General features: G+C 17.8%; 2 protein-coding genes and 3 pseudogenes across 2 annotated transcripts, besides 3 other annotated features; all 5 read left to right on the forward strand.

Moving 5' to 3' along the window:
* The first annotated feature begins 4,789 nt into the window (after positions 1 to 4,789).
* On the forward strand, positions 4,790 to 5,589 carry PmUG01_13065500 (annotated as a pseudogene).
* Positions 4,790 to 5,589: a sequence feature (fam-l protein, pseudogene).
* Positions 5,590 to 8,713: 3,124 nt separating this feature from the next.
* On the forward strand, positions 8,714 to 9,525 carry PmUG01_13065600 (Plasmodium exported protein, unknown function; the record flags this gene model as incomplete). Its single annotated transcript, XM_029007631.1, has 2 exons — positions 8,714 to 8,800; positions 8,929 to 9,525. 2 exons carry the CDS (start codon positions 8,714 to 8,716, stop codon positions 9,523 to 9,525), a joined length of 684 nt encoding a protein of 227 aa, XP_028864001.1.
* Positions 9,526 to 12,172: 2,647 nt separating this feature from the next.
* On the forward strand, positions 12,173 to 13,151 carry PmUG01_13065700 (annotated as a pseudogene).
* Positions 12,173 to 13,151: a sequence feature (STP1 protein, exon 2, pseudogene).
* Positions 13,152 to 16,525: 3,374 nt separating this feature from the next.
* PmUG01_13065800 (Plasmodium exported protein, unknown function) lies at positions 16,526 to 17,311 on the forward strand (the record flags this gene model as incomplete). Its single annotated transcript, XM_029007632.1, has 2 exons — positions 16,526 to 16,612; positions 16,751 to 17,311. The coding sequence occupies 2 exons, from the start codon at positions 16,526 to 16,528 to the stop codon at positions 17,309 to 17,311; spliced, it is 648 nt and encodes a 215-aa protein (XP_028864002.1).
* Positions 17,312 to 19,160: 1,849 nt separating this feature from the next.
* Positions 19,161 to 19,927, forward strand: PmUG01_13065900 (annotated as a pseudogene).
* Positions 19,161 to 19,927: a sequence feature (PIR protein, pseudogene).
* Positions 19,928 to 23,427: the final 3,500 nt, after the last annotated feature.

The following is a 23,427-nucleotide window of genomic DNA, read 5'->3' on the forward strand; positions in this document are numbered from 1 at the left end:
TCCTACACTAATTTATATAGATTATATTAAAAATATATTAAGAGATATTAAGTAAAAATATAAAGAAATATTACTATATAATTATTGTATTTGTCTTCTTTATGTTATCATTTAAAACACAATGTGTACATATATATATATATATGTATATATAGTTAAATAATTAATATCTATAAATTAAAATGTTAGAAGAGTTTAAATAAAGAGTCTTAATTAAATAGAATTATGATCATAATAATGAACAGTTTCTTTTATACTAAATTTATGTGTAATATGGAAAAATGTCACGAAAAAAAAAATTAAGTTCCTTCTAATCATAAAATTTTTTTAGTTTGTCCATTGTAAATGAAGTTGTCAATGTAATAATAATATGATATAGTATAATTAAAATATTTATACTTTGTTTTTTTCTTTTTGTTTATTATTTTTTGTTTTTTTGCTGCTGTTTGCTTAATTTTTGTAAGCAAAATTTTCCTATTATTAGGTAAAACACATTATGAATTTATAAAATATATTTTTAAGTCTTATTTTTATTTCCAGATTAGAAAAACGATAAACCAGGGGAACAATAGGAACTTTTCAATAGATTACAAAAATATTATATTAATAGAAAAATACATAAGGGAAAATGAAGCAAAAAATGCAATTTTGAAAAAGCATACATCTGAATATGTTTAATATGGAAATAAAGAAAACGAAGAAAAGCAAGAAAAAAATAAATAGGAAAAATAAACCTACATTAGAAAAGATTATATAAAATAATAATTTAAAGAATATAAAACTAGTTAAATTAAAAGATATAAGGAAAAAATTAAATAAAAATATAAAAAATTAAAACACAAATTAAGGGCTGTAAATCGGAATAGATTTATTACTGAAAAAATAAGTTATACTTTAAAATCCTTCAGAAAATGTAGAAAATATATTTTTAAAATTGTGCATTGGATATACCGTGCTATAAAGATAAAAATAAAAAAGACCAAAATTTAATTAAAATGTTTATAATAAAATACATTTATGTGATTTACAAATATTACTTGCTGAAACACTTTTGATATTATTAATCATGTTTCTTTGTTTAAAAAAGACACATTATAAAGTTTTAATTTTTGCTAGTATATGCCATGTAACATTCACATAATTTTACTAGAGCTTTAAAATAGGATGTAATCAAAAAGAAGAGTTAGCTTTATTTTTAAGCATAATATATTTCAGCAAAAAGTTATTTATTACATAGTTTAAAACAACATATAGTACTCTTACTAATAATACACCGTAGATGTATATTCAGAAAATATGTAACCATTATAAAATCACCAAGATATACTTAAATGTTTTGATATACAGTAAGATGATTAATGCGAATTATAAAATTTTAATATATTCTTATATATTATCTTCCTATTTGTTTTATATAATATTTTTTTAAACTGTGTAAATGATGTTTTATATATATATATGTATGCATTTAATAATAATAATAATCATTTACGATATATATATTTATTTAGTAAGAACTTAAATATATCGAGAATGGGCTTAAATAATTTATATAAGATACGTATATTTGTATAAATATGAGCAATTAATTTAAAATGCCGCTAATATTTTTATTGGATATAAAAATGAAAAAAAATATATAGGAAAAAATAAGTTTTGCTAAAAATAAACATCTCAATTAGTTACATGAGTATACGAAAATCATTTATTAAATAAAAAGTTATATTTATAAATAATTCGTATCATTATGTATTTCTCATAATATACAGCCTATTAATTAAAATACGCTTTTATATTTTTTTGTATAAATGGAAATTTGTAATATTCGAAAATTAAGAGTAAGTGAAATAATGGAATATGTTACAGCTATGAACCAATTATGTTTCGAAATACATTATATTTATAATATATATAAATATATATCCAACATGTATATAAAAGCATAAAATAAAAAAATAATTATCTTATTTTAATGTCAGTGCCACAGGATAGTATGAATCACATGGTATAATTAAAAATATAATATGATTTTTATTTTAATTTATAATTTATTTTTTAGAACAGTAATATAATTTGTCATATTAATAAGAATTTACTATTGCCTAATAAAAAAACATATTTAATATATAATATTTTTGTTTTTTTTATGTTTATTTCATAAAAATCTAATTTATTTCATTTAGATTTGTATCATTTTTTTAATACAATATATTATTTTGAGTAGTAATAATTTATATATAAATAAAATATAAACCAATGTTTCTTTCATTTATAGAATATTCAAAAAAAAAACTATATATCGAATATTTTTCTAAATTATAATATATTATCCTTAACATTTCGTAACGATAATATCTTACATCGTAGGTAATTTTATTTAAAATTCTTTTAAATTATCATAATTATTAAAGGTATTTGTATACAATGTTTACATTTATATATTTTTTTTTTTTTTAAATATGCATATTTTAGTCGATGATATAAATTTTTTTATTTTTGGAAAAAAAAAAAATAGAAAATAACGAAAATAAATGAACTCTTAGTTTTAAAAAATTTACTTTTAGTAATAATAAATAAAATATATTTATATAAATTATATAGTAATTATTAGGTTCTATTTATAATTATTAAGTATAAAATTATAAAACCACTAATTTCGATTTACCCTTTAAATATATCTATTATAAATTTTGTTTTTTTGCATCATAAAAGAATGAATTTATAAATATTGAAAGAATAGACATGTTAAATATATATCATCTATAATTATTTTCTAAATTGGGATTATATATCATTACAGTTAAGTAAAAAATTATAAATATTTATCAATTTATTATTGTTCTTTATTATTGTGTTAATTAATAATTAAAATATTTAATTAAATTTATATTAAACTGAAAATTTATATGTAAATATAGTATAATGTTTTTTAATTATTATGTCATTAAAATATTAAATAAATGAATTAAATTTAATAACATATTAAAAGATAGTATGCACAAATCCTTTTTTTTATATACGTATAGAAGTGAATTTCAAAAAATGTGACATATATCTACAAAAATTTAAATCGACATTAAAAAAAATTAAAACAAAACTATATTTTATACAACAGTTTCATCATGTATAGGTATTCATTTATGTATTGGAGATATATCTTAATGTTGTCTATAAATGTTTTAAGTTTTCATTTTATTTTAGGAATATGTAAATATACATAGAATTTATATTAACTATTAGTAAATCTTTCGTTTTTATAATTTATATTTTCTTAATAAAATAAAAGTAAAAAAATAAGAATTTTTTTCATATGCAATGAATAAGTATAATATTAATTTTTAATTTATTTTTCAAAGGTCAGTTCTCGGGCTACTTCTAAGAAATAGTCAATATATATACATGTTAATTTAATTTTAGTAGTAATTAAAAGTATGGAATTATTAATTTTGTGTAGTACTCTTCTTTTCCATTAAGTAGTAAGATACCAATATTTATTAATTTATTTTTTTATATAAGTAATTTTGATTTAATTATATTTTATAAATATTGCTATAATATATATACTGAAGTAAATGAATGAAACAATAATTTCTTTTATTTTTATTGTTCGTAAAATTATATAAACCTATTTTCTAATTTAGGTTATTCTGATATTTGCACATATTATAAAAGTTATAATTCTTTTATTTTCTAATACTTATATATATATATATACATTTAATTAAAAGGAGTAGTAATTAGATACATTCACTTAGAAGCATTTCTTTTAGAAATAATGATATAATTTAAACTTCAATAAAAATTATAATTATCAAGAATAATTATAGAAAAATAAAAAATCACTCTTTCTATACACATGAAACATTTATTTAAACTTATGATATGTTGTATATTAGTAAAAAGTTTTTTAAAATATATAAAAGATAATATAGGAATGAAAATGCCTATGTACTAACTAATGTAAATGCTATAAATAATATAATACATATAATTACAAGTAGTATTATTTTCTACATTTATTATTAATATTATAATATTGTTATAATAATCAATATTATATTAGCTATAAATTTTTTTTCCAAGTATAATGCATATAATATTATAAGCATTAATAAGAAAACATTTTTAATATTAGAAATTATGTTATTAATATGCATAGCAGTGTCTTATTTCAATTCTCTATACTATAACAAGGAAATACATCAAAAAATTAAAAAATGATATATATATATATTATTCTAAAGGTAATCAAAAAACAAGTTATTTAATTAATTTGTTATATTAAATAAATAAATAATGTATTTTGAATATTTTTCAATATTTCAATTTATATTATTTTAGTAAATTTTAGTTTTTCGTATATAACATTAAGATAAAAATTTTATATTATATTTCTAAAGTTAATTTTCAGTCAATTTGTTGTAAAAAAACTAGAGTTATATATATTTTATTTCGTTAATATGAAAATAGAAAATAGTTAAATAAATAATTATATTGTTTTTTGTCATTAAAGGTGTATTTTATTATCGCTAACTGATTGCATAATTAATATATTACATTATTAAGATTATACAACAATAAACAAAATATTACGATACTTTTATTTATTAAAATTTTTGTGTTTATCCTTTCAACTTGGATATACCATTTTAATAATGATTTGGTATAATAATATTATTTAACCACATTTTACATATTCCTATATTTGATTTTTTATGTTTGTTAATAATATTTTTTTATGATGATATCATTTATCTTTAAATTACACATGTTATCTTCATTTTCTCAGTGTATGTATAATATATACTGTAGGAATAAATGCATCCTTATTAGAAAATTAGTTATAAGAAATTGTAGATTATTAGCAGAATGCAAGAGATATAATGATCCTTTTATTAGAGTTTTTATAGAAGATATACCACATAATGAAGCGTGCGAAAAAAAAGTTATATATTATAATAAAAAAGGCATTATGAAAAAGAAAAAACAAACGTATAGAAATACATTAAATTATGCTAGTGAGAACAAAAAGGATACGAAAAATAAATCTTGTATATTTGAAACAAAATAATATTTTTATTTAGAGAAAAAAATATTTAAATAACTAGACTATATGAATTTTCTTAAAAATAACAAAGCAGTGAGTGATAGGATTTATGAAAAAATAATATTTAAAAAGTGCGGACTACAGGTTCTTTTACCTTTCTTGCTGTTTTTGTATTTCTTGATAGTATTCATAGTAGAATTAGCATTAGTATAGTCAGGTAAAGATTTTTTATTGTCTTTGGTTTGAAGAAAACTCATTTAGAAAAATTAGTGAATGAGAGTGAGGGAGCATTATATACACTTGTAAGTGTGTTGAAAAAGATAACTGATTTTTGGAAGTACTCGGAAATTTTGGATTCTTGGACAACATGTACGTTGTGCAGTGGTACAACAGTTACTGATGCGTGCATATTAGGTCAATTGTTCCGTATTTTAATATATATGGTACCGTTCGTTATATTAGGTATCACAATTATATCGTGAGTTTTTCATTATCATAAAAACGCTAAGAAATATGAAAAAATTAAGTTCAGAAAAAGTTAAATATGTAGTAAATAATATGTCTCTTTTTATAAAATCGTTTCTAGTATGGAATAATAAGAGTAACATATTTAGTTATATACTTATTAAAGGTTACTACAGTTTATTATTTTTTTATTTTTGTACATAGATTCTCGTGATCTTTTTGATAAACAAAGTAAGAAATTATGACTTAGTTTTTTTGGTAAATTAAAATGTTTTAATACCTTGCATTTTATATTTTAAGATTTTTTTTCAGCATAATTAAATATTTTTTCTTAATAAATATATTTGTATATTAAAATAGATTTTTATAAAAAATAAATGTACGTTAAAATTAATATATCTAAAAGGAAAGTACATATAATTTAATTGAAGTCGTGTGCTCATATATATTCCAATTACAAGAAATACTACATTCATTACATTATCCTTTCATATATTATCATTATTATTAGTTAATTAGGAAAATGTGTTGTATGTGTTATATTAAAAATAAATGTGTCTTGTTCTGTATTTAATGGAACTACATTCATGTATTTTGCTGTATTGTTACAGATATAAGTATTTTATTTTTTTAAATATAAAAAACTTAATTATTTTTCTGTAAATAATATTTTACGAGAAGTGCATCATGAAATATATTTGTTGTAAAATTATTTTTCATATAAACTTACCTCTTTTTTTTTTTGAAATCTTATGTGAAGTTATAAATATATGATAAAATAATGTCCTTTATATATATATATTATTCATAATAGTTTAACGAATTAGTATTTCTAAATATATAAAATTAAATTAGGACTTAAAAACATTTACTATACTATTATTATGCTTAATTATAGTGTTAGTTTAATTTTAGTAGAATGAATTAAATATATATATATTGAAAATTTATTAATATACATTATATATTTTTTATTTTTACAACAATAAAATTTTAAATTAATTAATAAAATGAAATTGTATATTAATAGATATTGTTTCGTAATTTATTCCTTTTTTTATCATTGATTTTTTATGGTTATACGCTTATAAAAATGTATTATATATCTATATAAATGAAATTTTTCACTAAGTGTAATGAGAATCAATATGTTCTTTTGTGAAATAATGGAATGATAAGTAGATAAATATATATACCTATGTTATATTTTTCGATCTTATTTATAAATATATAGTCTATATTGTTAACATCATTTTAAGGATATCAAAATATACATATAGTTTGAAATAACTAGTAATTTCTTCGATAAATTAAGATAATTTAAAAAAAAAAATGAAAGTGAAAAATTGAACTAAATTTTTTGGTAATTTATAAGTACGTAGTACTATTTGTATTTTTTAGAGAAGTTTTAATAAAATATATAAAAAAGGTTACTATATTTTTTTTACAATGTTCAACTAAATAAGCGTAATATATAAGGTTCAAATGCAGCTGTTTTTAGAATAATTTTCATTATTAAATTTGGTTCTTTATAGATTCAAATGAGCGTGAAAATATAATATTAATACATGTTTTAGTAATAATATTTACATAAATATTAAATAGTATTATTTAATCAATTATATAACACATACATATATTTTTCTTGTAGAAGAGTACATAGAAATTAAGAACATAAGACCCTCATATTTGAAAAATATTGTATTCAAAAAATAAATATGATGCAGTGAGATTTTTAATTGAAAGTATATATTTTTTTTTTTTGTTATTATTCATTATTATTATATTTTAATGAAACATTTCTTCCATGAAAATTATATATATATTTTATAGTTATACTTTATATTTTTTTTTTTTTTTATGATCCGCTTTAATATTATTTTGTTTATAATAATTCTTTATTTATTAGTAGCTGTATTGTAATCTAAAAAGAATAAAAAAAATAAAATATAAAATACCTTTCTTATATTAAGGTAAATTTTTATTATATAAAAATTTTAAACATTCATGTGGTTTAAAAACATATTTGTAATTTATTTATTTATAAAAAAACAATACAATATAAGTTATTTCTATATTTTTTCATCAAAGAAATTACTAGATCTTTCATATACAAATTTTTTCTTTTTTTTTTTATTTATTCTTTTGTATATCCCAAAATTATATTGTTAATGATGCTTTTATTTGTAATCTTAAAATGCTACAAATATTTCTGAAATTATTGGATTGCACAAAATTGTTTTATATGCTAATTTTATTTTTATCTTCGTTTTGTTTTTTTTCTGATATATTAATATTTTTCAAAATATATATTTCTTTACATTTTTAAAAAAATAAAAAAAAAAAATAATAAAATAAAGCTAATTTGTACATTTTTAAAATTTACACTAGATAAAAATAAATTTCATTTGGAATTAGATACAAATTTTACAATTGTAAAAATTATTATACAAAAATATGATAATTATTATGGTACTTTTAAAAATATATACATAATTTCATAGATTTTTTAATAACTAAAAATTTTATTTTCTTAATATATAAAAATTTATATAAGAAAAAATTGTGGTTAAATAATAATGAATATACGATAAAATAAAAATATATTTTCCTATCTTCATATTTTTTTTCTATTATTTTTACCGTAATAATAATCAATTTATTTAACTAGAAGGTAAAGTAATACAAAAAAACATGTAGAAAATAAGAATTATTTCTTAGAAGGAACACAAAAATTCATAATTATTGTGTGAACATATATTAGTATATATTTTATACGTACAGTACATTCTTTTGTATGAATGAAAAAATGTTATCACTGAATAAATAATATTTGTTTTCATATCATCTTAATAATTTTCTTCGTATTATATATTTTTTTTAAACTAATTTATAAAAAAAAATTTAATCTCTTTGGTATTAAATAATTAATTTAAATATTATGTACAATTATCATTTATTTTTATTCAATTTTATTTCTATAATAATCTATATTGAAATTGTTCTAAATTTTAAAATTCTTATTTGTTTGTGAAAAATAAATGAAGTATATATATAATAATTCATTTTATAAAATTTAAAATAAATTAAATAAATGAAAAAAAAATAAAATATGAATGGCTTCTTTTATCATTTTCAATATATAAAACTATAGTTATTTTTTGTATTAGTTAATATATAATAAAATTAATGATGTATACAATGAAAAAAAATTTCAATTCCATCATTTTTATTAAAATCTTTATCTTTACTCTTTTATTTTGGATTATTCGTTATGACAATAATTTGGTATTATAATAATATTTCGTATAATACTTTATTTTTTGTTACTGAATATTTTATCTTTAAGAATAAGATTTTTTTAGCATAGAAATATATGTTCTTATAAATAATATGTTTACTTTTTTTTTCTTTAGAAGAGCTGTAATGGGTTATTGGATGAGAAGTATAAGTTAGATAGAGATTTATACTTAACAACTAATCGACAGTTAGCACATCATTCAGTGAATAGAAATTTTAATGGACGATATAATAATGTGATAGATGAAGAACATATATCTAAAAATAAACAAGACATATTATCACAAAACAAAGAATTAAAAGAAAGTGAATTAAAAAGAGAAAAATGGCATAAAGTGCATAAAAGTAGTAATTCTTCGTTATCTAGTAGAGCGGATGTATTTTGTGAAAAAACAATATTCAGCATATTACATTCCATTGACAAAATAAAGAATAACGATGAAATGAACAATTGGGAAAAGTGTAAAGCCATAAATAGAAAGAAGATAAAAATATTATTAATTCCTATCTTATTTTTATTATTGGTATCATTAGTATATTCAATATCAGTGTCTAAGTCAGATAAAATAATTAATTCAGGAAATACGTATTCTTATCTTGTCACTATAATTTTTTTAGGTTTTATATTCGCGATATACTTATCTGTTGTATTAGGCATTCTTTATAGCTGTAGAAAAATTAAAAAATATAGAACTATAAATAAATATACGTAACAAATTTGTAATAATGGTAGGGTTCATTTATAAAAAAAACTTTTAAATTCCAAAAAATAGTTATGTAGCATTCTTAAGAATATTATGCTCGCAAGAAGTGTACATGAAGTTACATTATTTTTATAATACCACCTGAACTTGCATATTTGTTTTTATATAAAATATAATAATATATATTTATAACTTTTATTGAATTTGATTGATTTATTTTATAAATTTGTATTTAATATTTTCTTTGTGTTTAATTTAATACATCGACCATACAATATATATTATTTTAATTATATTTTTGTTTGTAAAATATATGTATGTTTTGTAAAATTCATAAAAAAACTGCTTTTATTATAATTGTGTTAAATTGGTAAGAAATTCATGTTATTACATTAGAACGTGCACTTATTTTGTTTCCATTTCCTTTATTCTTTTTAGTAAAATAGGATTATTTCGTCATTCAATTAAAAAGAGAAAGTATGATATTTTTATAAATTAAATGTAGATGTCTTTTCTTAAAAATATATAATAAATAAATAGTATTTATATAATTTTGTAATAAAATTGTAATTTATATGTAATATAAAGTTTATTATGTTAAATATATTAATATATGTATTTGGAACAAAATGATTTTTAAAGATTGTATAAATTATTTAAGGTTTTAAATTATTAGTTATAAATGTGTAACAGTATCATATTTTTTCAAAAAATATGTTAGTTGTTTTTAGAAAATAATTTGCGGGAACATTAATAAACGTAACTAAATAAAAAATTAATATTCTAAATAATTTGATTCCATAAAATGTTATTTTAATTCAATGTATAAAAATTACTTGAATATATATTATAAAGAAGAATTATAAATATATATTCCACTTCCATTTTTATTTTTTCTTAACTGCCACATATGAGCATACCAGTGAAAAAGGATTAAACGTTTATTAACTCTTCCTTTAGAAATGTATCTTATTTTGTTTTGTAATAAACATCATTTTTGTGTTTATGCTACTATGTAGTTTTGTATACAAGTGTGAAAAAAGTATTGTTATTAATGATTACATATATTTTAAAATGTGCAAAATTGAAGTTAAGTACTACTTACATTTTGATACAAATGATTCTACTTTTTTTAATGAAATAAAAAGTAATAAATGTGAATGAACATAACTTTGATTTATACAAAAACGTGTCAATTAGTTATTATTAAATTGATACTTTATAATAGAATTGAATAAATGAAAAATGTATATTTATATAAAAGGTTTAATTAAAAAAGAGTTAAATATAACATTTTGCATGCAGTGTATATATGAGCGCTTGAGGTGATTAGACGTAATATAACAATGTATCTCTACTTTAAATTCAAATAGACGTAAAAGTTATATTTAGTATATTTTTGAGTTATTAGAGTTTTGTAAATTTATAATTTCATGTCCTGTTAATTATGTTTTATATATTTTTAAATTATTTATGTATGAATTTATGTAATAGAAAAAAGTGGAATTAACAAATGGATAATTGTGAATTGGAATATTTATATACATAATAATAAAATATTAGATAAAATAAGATTATTTTATTTCCCCTTTAGTTAATATTAGACGCCAGAGTATGCTATTAAAATATTTAATTTTATGTGTATAATGTATATATATTAATATGGTAAAATATAATATAAATTATTGTTTGTATCAGAAATAAGTATATTTAGCATAACGCATTTTTTCCAGGAAAAATATTTGTGTTTATAGTTTTCATATGTATTTATTTTCAGCGGTCCAAAATATATTTGATAAAAGATAATAAATTGAAATATCTTGTTATCTGTTCTATTCCAAATATTTTTTATTTTTATATATTGAAATATATAAAATATATACATATTTGCAAATAAAATTGTATTTTTTTAATTTATTTTAAATTATTTATTTTTAAAAAATATTTTTATATTTATTTTCTAGGAGTATTAAAAATTCCGCGTCCACTGTTTGTTTATCTATTAAGTAGACTTTCATTTTTAATTGTATATTATATATTTTAGTATTTTATCTATTTATACATTAACATGAATTTTTAAAGAATTAAAATTTAAACATCATTTTAAATTGTGTTATTGTAATTTAATATAATAATATTTATTGCTTCTGAAATGATAATAGTGGACATTTAATTTTGTGAATCCATTAATATATTTTATTTATCCTAGTAATAAATTAAAAAAAATAATATTATTTATGATAATAGTTATTGTGCATGCATCAGAATATAATAACATAAAAACTGATATCCTTTTCTTATTGTATTGAGAAATAAATGAAAATAGTTAATATACATAATACACTTATTTTTTTATTGAATGTGGTGCATTGTAAGAATGCATAACCATTGTATATTAATTTAGAGCGCTTTTCTTTTTAGCATAATATCATATTTTTAAAAAGACAGAATACTTGAAAAAAATAATTAAAATATATTTAATTAAAATAAATAATGAATTAATTATAAAAGTATATGAATTAGCGCAATAATAGGAAACTATCGTAATCCCACATAATATATCGATATAATTACATTAAAGTACGTTTGAGAAATGGACTACTGGATTGAAGTTTCTGTTCGAACTTGTTACCTAGGGATTAATGTTTAGTAAAATATTTTATGAGGATGAAAATTACATGAACATAAAATGTTAAAAAATGTAAATACGTCAAATTAAAAAAAGGACAGGGCATAAACTATTGTAGTAGTACATATGGAAGCACTCGAAAAATTCAAAAATAAGAAATTGGAATTTAAGGAAAATTATTAAAATTATACCTAGAAGTTACTGCAAGAGGAATTTTAAACGTATCTTAATTTAATAAATGGTGAGTTAATAACTGAAAATATTAAAAGCAGCAATGACAATAAAAAAACAAAAAATTGGATGGAACAAATGAGTGGAAGGACATAAAAATTTTTCTGAAATGTAGAAAAAAAACATTGGTTATATAGTTTGAAAAATGCATGGAAGACAGAATATGCTTACATAAAAAACAATGAAAAATTAAAAGAGAATATCTTAAATTCAATTGGAAGTGTTCCATTCCTATATAGGAAAAAAGCTTCGGGCATGCAATGGACATCAAATAAGGACATGATTATAATAAGATATTTGAAATAGGACTGATATAAAATATTGACAGAGGGATATCAAAATATGTTGGATAAAAATGAAAATGAGGAAAATAAAGATGATTAACCATTAAAATATGTAAAAGAATTGTAGAATAAAGTAAGAGATGAAGAAATATATTAAAAAAAATTTAGAATAACTGTTTATATTTGTACATTTGATAGCACTAGAAGAATATGAAAAATAATATTATATAGAAAATAGTGTATTATACCTGCACAATTGCATGAATGAATCCTGGACAAAAGACAATGTATATAAAGAATAACAGATAAAAAGAAATATTATTGGTTCTATTATTTACGCTTCGGAAAATAATAAAAACTAGGATATTCATTGTTATAAAAATGAGATCTCTATTTATTAGGAAATAATAGATTCAATAGGATATTATACATATGTAAATTCTATATATATGGAGAATACCGTAGTGTAATCCTATAAAATATTAGAATAATACACAACAGTAATAGATAGGGAGTACATAAAATATATTAGAATGCTATTAAAGAGAAATATGATTATACCCATAAGAAATATTTGCTAAATATTATTACAAAGGAATGGAATAAAGAAAATTAATTAAAAAATGAGTATTATAATAGAAAAAAAAAGTATAAAATATGAATATAGAAATTCATTTATTTAATATATATTATAATTACAAATAATTTTCTCTTTCAATAAGAACATGTATAAGAAAGCTTTAATAATACTTGTTTCAAAAGAATATACAAATATGATTATATATATATAAAATAACAAGTTAATATATATATATATATATATATATCAAACATTAAAATATTACTATATGAAATATTAAGCAATATATTTTGTTTTACTCCTTAATAAGGAATTTCTTTCATTGAAATCATACAATATAAATAAAGTATTACTAGTATTTTTAAAAGGTATTTTTATTTTATTTTTTTTGTTATACATATTTTAGATTATTCAATAACATATTATTGGGTACCGGATACCCACAATTATAAAGTTAAAATGTATATTAGGATTCTATATAACAATTATATTAAGATATATATGTTATTTATTAATATTGTATTCGATTTTTTTTTTTATATTTTATTTTTTTAAACATTATTTATTCAATTTAATATTTAAATATATTAAATTCTAAATATTTATATAAAAAAAAAAAACATAAAACAAAATTTCAAATGTATCATCCATGAGTACGTTCTTTATTCTTAGAAGATGATATATATTCTTTTTTATTTCTAAATATATATTACCTAAATTGTGCAATAAAAATATTTTTGGGTAATTAGTATATATGATCATTATTTTAAATTATTTCTAAAAACATTTTTATGATATTATATGTCTTTAATTTGGATAATAATATATTCCTAGATCTATATATACAACATTTTTATAGTTAGTACAACAGTCTATGTGAGAATTATAGAATATTAACTTATGATATATTGTTATTTTTCTGTAGTATATTATTATAGGTGTAAAAATATTTAAGTAATAAGATGTAAATCATATTTATACTGAAATTATTTATCTTATTTTTATTACTTTAATAAAATATTTTTAAAGCAATAAAATGTACTATTAAATTTCTCTCCTTTATGTTTATATTATATTATTATTTGTATTATGTTATATAGCTACTCAAGAAAAAAGAAAGAATATATTGTAATTATTTTTTATAAATAAATATTTTAATTGTATAAAATAATAAAAAATTTCAATGTAATTTTTCTCAAATTTTTTGTTATTTAACTTTATGACAGAGCCATATGACATCTTATTTTTGACAGGATAAAAATAACAGTATTATTATTAATGTTTTTTAAAATAATATTGTACATATAAAATACATATATAAGAGGATTTTTTTAAGTTTTATATCATCCGCATTAGCGATTTATTTTAAAAAACGAAGTCTAAAAATTCCTTAATCTCAAATAAAGTTAAATTTTATTGTTTTGCATTAAAGGATCTGACAGGAAAAAGATAATAAATATTATGTACAGTCATAAATATACATGTATTTTATATATTTAACAATTTTTCATAAAAATGTCACATTAAAATGTTTTTCAAATACTAAAAAATTTTATTGTTTTTAAAACGAAAAATATTTTAATAATACATAGCACACTTATTTTCATAAAGAAATTCGCAGAAATTCATAATATTTAAAATAAATATATGGTAAGGATATTTATTATAGAATTTTACATATAAAAGTTATTTTCATTAAATTTTTATGCATTCATCATCACATTTATTCATAGAATATTTTATACAATAAATATGTGCCTATATTTTTATGATATTTATTATATAATTAATATATATATATATATAATAAAAATGAAATGATGGAATATTTTATATATGGAGTGATATATATTTAAGCATCCAAATATAAAAATATTATTATTACAAAGCATATATATATATATATATGAAAAAATTTATTAAATATTACTACAATTAATATATTATTAACTTAATAAATATATAAGTAAAGAATTTACTTTCTAACTATCAATTTTTTATGTAGAAAAATTACATAATAAACAAGAAATATATTCATAACTCTTCAAGAATATAAGTAAATAATAGCATATGAATAAAAATTGCAAAAAATATAAAACTGCTTTAAAGCTATATTTAAAAATAATGTATATAATTTTAGTATTAATTCCTTTATTACATATAATGGGACATATATTTATTCATTCTTATATTTCGATTAATCGTTTAAACGTATCTATGTGAAGCCATTTTCTGAACTTAATATATGTATGATATTATAAGGTAAAATGGCTAGCAATTGCGTCTTAAGTATTTTAAAGTGTCAATTAATTAATTATTTATAAATATTGATTAATTTAGCATGTAATAATTCTTTAATATTCATTGATTTTTTTTTTTATTAATTATATTTTATTTTTTAATAGAATGATTATTAGAAAAGAATATTTGTCTGTTCAAGTATTCAGTTTTAATATTAATTTATAAACTGTTGTATTATTAAATATTTTTAATTAATATTAAAAGCCATGAACGAAGTCAGAGTGCAAGAAAATTATGTCATATATATTATTAAAAAATTAAAAATTTAATTTATCTTATATAACAATAAAAGTAACCTCGTTTAAATATCGTATAATTCATATATATCAGACTTTTAATCGTTTTTTCATAAAATATATAAAAAGCTGACATTGTTCATACTTCCGATTAATTAAATTCCATTAAATCATTGTTACGGTATATCTATATTTTTGTTGTAATTATTCTGCTTATAGCAAATTATTTTAAAAATAATTTTTATAAGACATTAGTTTACTTAAAATGATTTTTTATTATTTTAATCGTAACAAAGAAATTTAAAATAATATTTTTTAAAAGACGCATTTATGTATTTTATATTATATAATTTTATTAAATTTTATCCAATTACCTAACTGAAATAACCAAACCATTTAAATAATATGCAAATAAAATATAAGAAAATTTTTTCGAATTAAATTATCTTTAGAGCAAGTCTAATTGCAGTAATTATGTACCATTCAATGTTCTTTTAGAAACTATTCCATTTATATCATTTTAATATATTTACATAGAAAATTTACTAATTACATTTAAATTTTTTTTTCTCTTTATACATTTAATTATATGTTATAATTATATAATATATACAATTTATAAAATATATATGTGGCAGAAACGATAAAAAAAAATTATAATCTATCTTATGCTGAATATAAGCGATATAATTATATAAATAATAATTTTATTATCGAATAAGTTTTAACAGCGGTAAATAATTTTGACATGATGATACAATCTAACAAATTCTTTTTCTTCATTAAATTCTGCGCATTTTCCCTTTTAATACGGACATATCAGAATTTATATAAGGTAGGATAATTGCTATATTTAACAATTTCTATACATTTTTTTTGTAATCATACATTTTAATTTTAAAAATTAGTATTTTATTCATGCAAAAATATTTATATTTTTATTTAATATCAAATATTTGCTCATATTTTTTAGACAAATACATATGGAATATCATATATTAAGAAAATTGATCTAAGTAATTCATTATATGTAAGAGTAGACAGATTATTAAATGAAGAAAGAAGTTTACATCCCACCAATGGAAGCATACCTTTAAAAAAAATGTCTCAAAAAAACTTTAAAGTGTCATCTGATATATCAAATAATAATGATAACTATGAAGGACGGAATAGAAAATTAAAAGGAAAATCGTCAAAAAAGGAAAAAGACGTATCACCATCCATTATTAAAACTAAAAAAGGATTAGATGATACATATAATATTAAAATGGTAAAAGCATTTGATAATGAATTCAAAGAAACAAATAACCTTAAGTGTGAATTTTCACAAAAATTTCTAAGGCGTATTCTTGTTATTATTCCAGTTATATTGTTCAGTATTGCTGCATTGGTCTTAGTAATGCTAACACATAATACGATTCCAAAAGATTATGCCATAATACCCTTTTCAATATTTGTTCCAATATTTATTTTAACAGTATTAGTTACTTACTGTAAATTATTCAAAAATATGTACAAGGGTAATAATAAGTAAAATTACGTAAGAGAATTTCTAAACACATATAAAGAATAAAAAATAGGGTAATTCTTGGATATATTTATACTGGGGGCTTATATATTAGAATACAGTAATTTTATCTTTTTGATAATATATATATATAAAAATTCTTAATAGGTAATATGAGATTTCTAGTTTTTTTAACTTTAATCTAAATAAAATCTTTAAAATTATTTATATTTTTCTTAATATGGATAGTTTGTTAATTTTTTTAGTGTTCGTCTTTATAATTTATTCTGTATAAGTGCTGTAAAAATATCTACATTTTTAATTTATTAATTTTTTTTATTTGTATGTGTATAAAAATTTCCAATAAACTATGTTTAAGTTATTATATTATATTTATATTATTATTACTTGTTTTACTGGGTTAGTAATTTAATATATTATTTTTTATTAGTTCATCTGTACCTCAATATGTATGTACATTATTTAGGTTATAACTTTTAACGTTTCATAATTTTTTTATATATGTGTATATATTTAGTGAACATTTATTGTTGTTTGTCATATATTAATTAGAACGACTATTTAGAGAAATATAACATGAAATTGCATAATATTCATAATTTCTTTAAATTCTAGTGAAATGTTGATACTTTAAATACTTGTAAATTTTCATAAGTTAAATGTATATAATATTATTATATTTATCTTGATGAATTTTATGTTTAATTTATTATAAAAATTTATTACTATAATAAAGCGAAGAAGAAAATGTTTATTTCTTTGTGTTTTTTAAGGAATTTAATATATTTTATTAATTCACCTATTTTTTAAAATATTACAATTCTAAAATTATATAATTAAAACAAAACAAATTGTGTACTAGTGTTTTTGCAATATTTTTTCTAACAAAACATTTATGTTATGTTAAGCTATAAATTAATAAATTCCATATACAAATAAAAATGTAAAATAATTTGAATGGTAAACTAATTGGGTAATATCATTTACAGTTTAAATATATGTATACTAGAAGGATAGAAAAATATGGATGAATAAAATTTTAAAATAATACATGATAGTAGGAGAAAAAAACAATAGAATAATTCATTTTTTATTTTATATAATATTTTTACTATTATAAGTACATTTATATAATATATTTATAATTGCTTTGTTCCTTTCCATTTATGTTATAATAAATGTTAAATTAAAGCACTCTGATTAACTATTAGTATATGTTTTTGGTTATCTAGAAATTATTACTAAAAAGAAAAATATATATGCTTTATTATTATTATTATATGGCATCTAAGAAATATACTTCAAGTAAATATATTAGAAAAAATAACATTTCACTGTAGGTGATATTCTAGTTAAATATTTATATAAAAAATTATTTATTCTTTAACTTATAAATTATAAGTTGTTATAACAAAAACTATAAAAATATTAGATTTCCTAAAATTTTCATAACAAAAACTGTTTTGACTTGTTCCAATTATTAAATGAAGTATTATTAAAAATGTTATATCTATTTATTTTATTGTTAATATTTAATAAAAAATTATGTATTAATAAAAACTTTATATATTAATTTTTTGAACATTATAATAAAATATGTAAATATATATATGTTTTTAACATATAATTTAAATAAATATATAGGGGAATTCTAAAATATCTTATTGCTGATATATTATCATTTAGTGGAATTTTTTAAAGATTGTTGTAAAATGCATTTATGTAACTAATTTACCTAATAATTTATACGAACTAATTTGAAAGTTATAATGAATATGTAATTTCTTTAAATTTTTAATATATTTTTATTGTCTTATTTTCATATTATTTTATTTTTTCACTTTTCAGAATTTAGGAGCAACTAAGAAAAAAAAAATAATTTGTATATTTGAACAAGATTATAAACTTGGTGGTACTACATAATAATTTGATTTATTAAACCCTTTAAAGGAAACACATATTAATATATATAATATTGGATATAAGCTTAATAATAATTGTAAACAGAGAAATATGATGCCTACATTAATTAGTTATAGTTTTAGTGATCATGAGTACCTTATTGTATTGAATGCATGGTTAAACGAAAAAATAAAAGGTTACATATATGCAGTATATAAATGTGAATATAAAATAAAATTATATGAGTTACACATTCAGAAATTATAAGAAAATTAGAAACGAATATAGATAGTGAGGAAAAGTGTACAAGAAGTGAATCTACTTATAACTGTTATATTTCACATGAATTAAAAACTGCTTTTTCTGTAGGTTTTATTTTATATGGGGAATTATTGTTATTACTTTTTTATTTTTTGTATAAGTTTATATAAGAATTATTGTTAATAAATATGAAACTTAAGAACAGAATTGCACTTTATTTTCATTAAAATATTATTGTTGTTATATATATATAAACATATTTCATTGCTTTTCGTTTTATATTATAATTCAGTCCCGTGGGACACTGAATTCATAGTCACCTAAATAAAAAAAAAAAGAATAATAAAGGACATAATTCACGAAGAATCACGTGAATTATTAAAAATATTTGCTGAAAATGGGATTTCACATTCAGAGAACGGAAGAATTAAGATAGGTTATCATTCTTCAGCAATTTAGTAATTTGCTTGTAATGCTGAATTGGTAATTTATTTTTAAACTGATTTGAGAAAGGAAAAGATTAAATCTTGAAATATTTCATTAAGCTGTAAAATGAAAAATAAATAATATAATGAGAATATAAATAACACATAAATATTGAAAAAAGAATATTTACACTTATTAATATAAGACATTAATATTAATGATACATTGAACATAATATATTAGTAAAATTTATATTATATTATAGATTAAAAAAAAATATATGGTGAATATATCGTATATTATTTTATAAATTGCATATTTCCCTAACAAAGTATTATAAGATGTAATTCTATTAATTATATTATTCTCTATAATATATAACTAATAAATTATAAGATAATTCTACTTACTTTAATTATAGGAAACACTATAATTTAAACTATCAGATGCTTTATTTGTTATTATAATTTTTTGATTCTAGCATTATTTCATTAAATATCAAAAGAAAAAATCATTTGGTGTAATAATTAATATGAACTGAAAATTCTATAATAATGTTTCTAAAATAATTTTAAATAAATAGGAAAAAATATATTAGAAATCTTTATATTTCAGGATATATAATAATATAGTTACAAATTTAATTACAACATATTTATATAATATACAGCATATATATTATATTACAAATATATGTACATAACATGTAATTTATTCTTTATAAATACAATAATTATTATAATAAATTATGTTTTATTTTTCAATTCTCTCTATATTTTTCATATATTTCTTTCCTATATAGTATTAATAAAAATAAGTAATAATATTTATATAAAGAAAGTATAAAAATGATAATGAATAATTCTGTTGCTTTCTTATAAATATTTTAAATGAACAAAATTTATTATCATTGTTGAAGTTATAAATTATATATACAACATAATGTTATTGCGATTCCTTAATTATCTTAATATCTTTTAAATGTATAATTATATATATTTTTATTTAGTCTTAATGGGAGCTAATATTTTTACTAAAATATTCGTAGAGAATATTTTTTCATTACGTTTTTACTTCTACTCATGCATCATATTTATATATATATACTTTTTTTTTTTTACTTAAATATTTCAGTGAATGATATATATTAAACAAGATAATGAAAATAGAAAGGAAATATATATACAAAGAAAATTTATTATGTTATTCATTTGTTATAATATACATTTATTAATTATTTTTGAGGCATTAGTTTTAATTTTGTGCATTCCTTCTATATAATGAAACTATACATATATAGGAAATAAATTATGATGTTAGTGTTAACATTTCATTATAAATAAATCAGTTGTTACTTATATTACTTTAATTTTTATTTGTACTATGTACTCATAGGAAAACAACAGAACATATAATAATTATTATTATGTAAATTTTACTGTAATAACAAAAAAAATTTTATCTAAAATTATAGATGAATATTGTGTATTTATATACCTTATATTAATTAATTAAGTTTATTAAGTAAAAACAAATATATCCAAAAATTAGTTCTTTTTTTTTTATATATAATATTTCAGATGAGATAAATTATTAAGTATGAACAATAAACAAAAAAAAAGATAATAAATTAAATAAGAAAATAAAACATCCCATAATTGTTAAATATTTTGTGTATATTTAATGAAATAAAGAACTATATACAGATATAAAAATAGGTAAATTTAAACAACTAGGAATTCATAGAATAGTCCGAGAATTTTGGACACATTTATAATATGAAAAATAAATCTTGTTAAATATCGGTAAATAAAAATTACATTAAAAATGATTAAGTATAAAAATGGATAATAATGAAATTGATATAAAAAAGGAATGCTGAAATTATAAATATGTCATATAATTTATAGATAATTAGAACGCATGTAAGAATGAATAAAGAACTAATAGCAATTACTTATCTGCCTTATTTCCTAATATACATTATTATTTTTTATGGATTTAAAAATATTAAATCAATTTTAGTTTTTTTTATCTTAAAAAAAGTGAAAATATATATATATATTATATTCTTAAGAGTAATTACCCTAAAGTTATAATGTTAACAGGATATATAAATTTCTATGTTGATACACAATTTTTTAACTTGAGAACATTTAATAAATTTTAATATATTATATTTAAAATAAAAAATAACTTGGGTAATGAATGTTAAGTAATCTAAAAAATTATTAATTCTAAAAATTCAGAATAATATAATCATATTATTAATCATAAAGAAAAAAAATTCCATATATTGTACAGAATATGCCCAACTATTTTAAGTATTATACTTAGAATATACATAGTGTGTTTATTTTAAAAATATATTTAAAAAGGTAATATTTTAATGAAATAAATAATATAATTTAATAAATATTATCATAAATCACTATAAATTTATATTGTATATATATTAAATTTTTTTATTACTTCTATATAGGAGGTAAAATCTATTAATAACCCCTCATACAAAAGTTATTGCTAGTAGCAAATATAAACGTTTTTCTTTTCTTTATTCATTTTTTTTTTCTTGACATTAAATACTATAATACTTTATTATAATCTATCCTTTCTGCAAAAAAACTTAATACGTATGTAAAAGTTTTATGCCTTAGGGTGTGGAATACTGCTATGAAATAATCAAAATATTCTAGTGCAATATCATCTTATAGAAGGAATTCTATATAAAATATTAATATTATTAATTGTTTTAATTATTTTTTAATGAGAGAATATATATATATATACTGTTCTATTATTCTTCTTTAGTCGTTTTTAAATAAATTCATTTTATAAAAATTTATATTATATTTATGATACAATAAAACAAGAGTAAATTATATGCTTTTTCATTATTGATTGAATAGAGATATAAATTATTGAACTAATGTTATTCCCAGAATAATCCATTTAATACTAAATTTCTTGTTTTTTTCTTTTTTTTATTATATTATTTTATATTAAAAAATTTTTTGATTACATATTTTTAATTAAAAAAAAAAGAAAACAGAGGTCTAATCGTTTAAAAACATTTCTTTTACGAACAATATGAGTAAAGTTTAGATATTATAATTTTCAAAAATTATACAAAAAAAAAAATATATTAGTTTATTTACTTTTAAAATATATATGTTTTTATAGATTTGATAGCATGATATATATTATAATTTTTATATACATTATAGAAAATAAGAGAACAAAAGTAATATAATAAATGCATCAGAGAATAGTATTCAAAGTATCCTTTTCTTCATTTATCTTTTAACTTATTATATAATTATTACAATTAATATTTTTTAACAATAATAACAAGTTTTTCTAAAGCATTTTTAAAAAGTTAAAATTAGATATTATCCCTTTGATATAGAAATAATAAATTACCGATATTCTATATATTCTCTATAAACTGAATATATATTTATATTAATGAATATTGTATTTTATTTTTATTATTTTTTTCTTTAAAATAATTAATATAGAAATCAATTAAT

Source organism: Plasmodium malariae (assembly GCF_900090045.1).
Source record: "Plasmodium malariae genome assembly, chromosome: 13".
Lineage (NCBI taxonomy): Eukaryota > Apicomplexa > Aconoidasida > Haemosporida > Plasmodiidae > Plasmodium > Plasmodium malariae.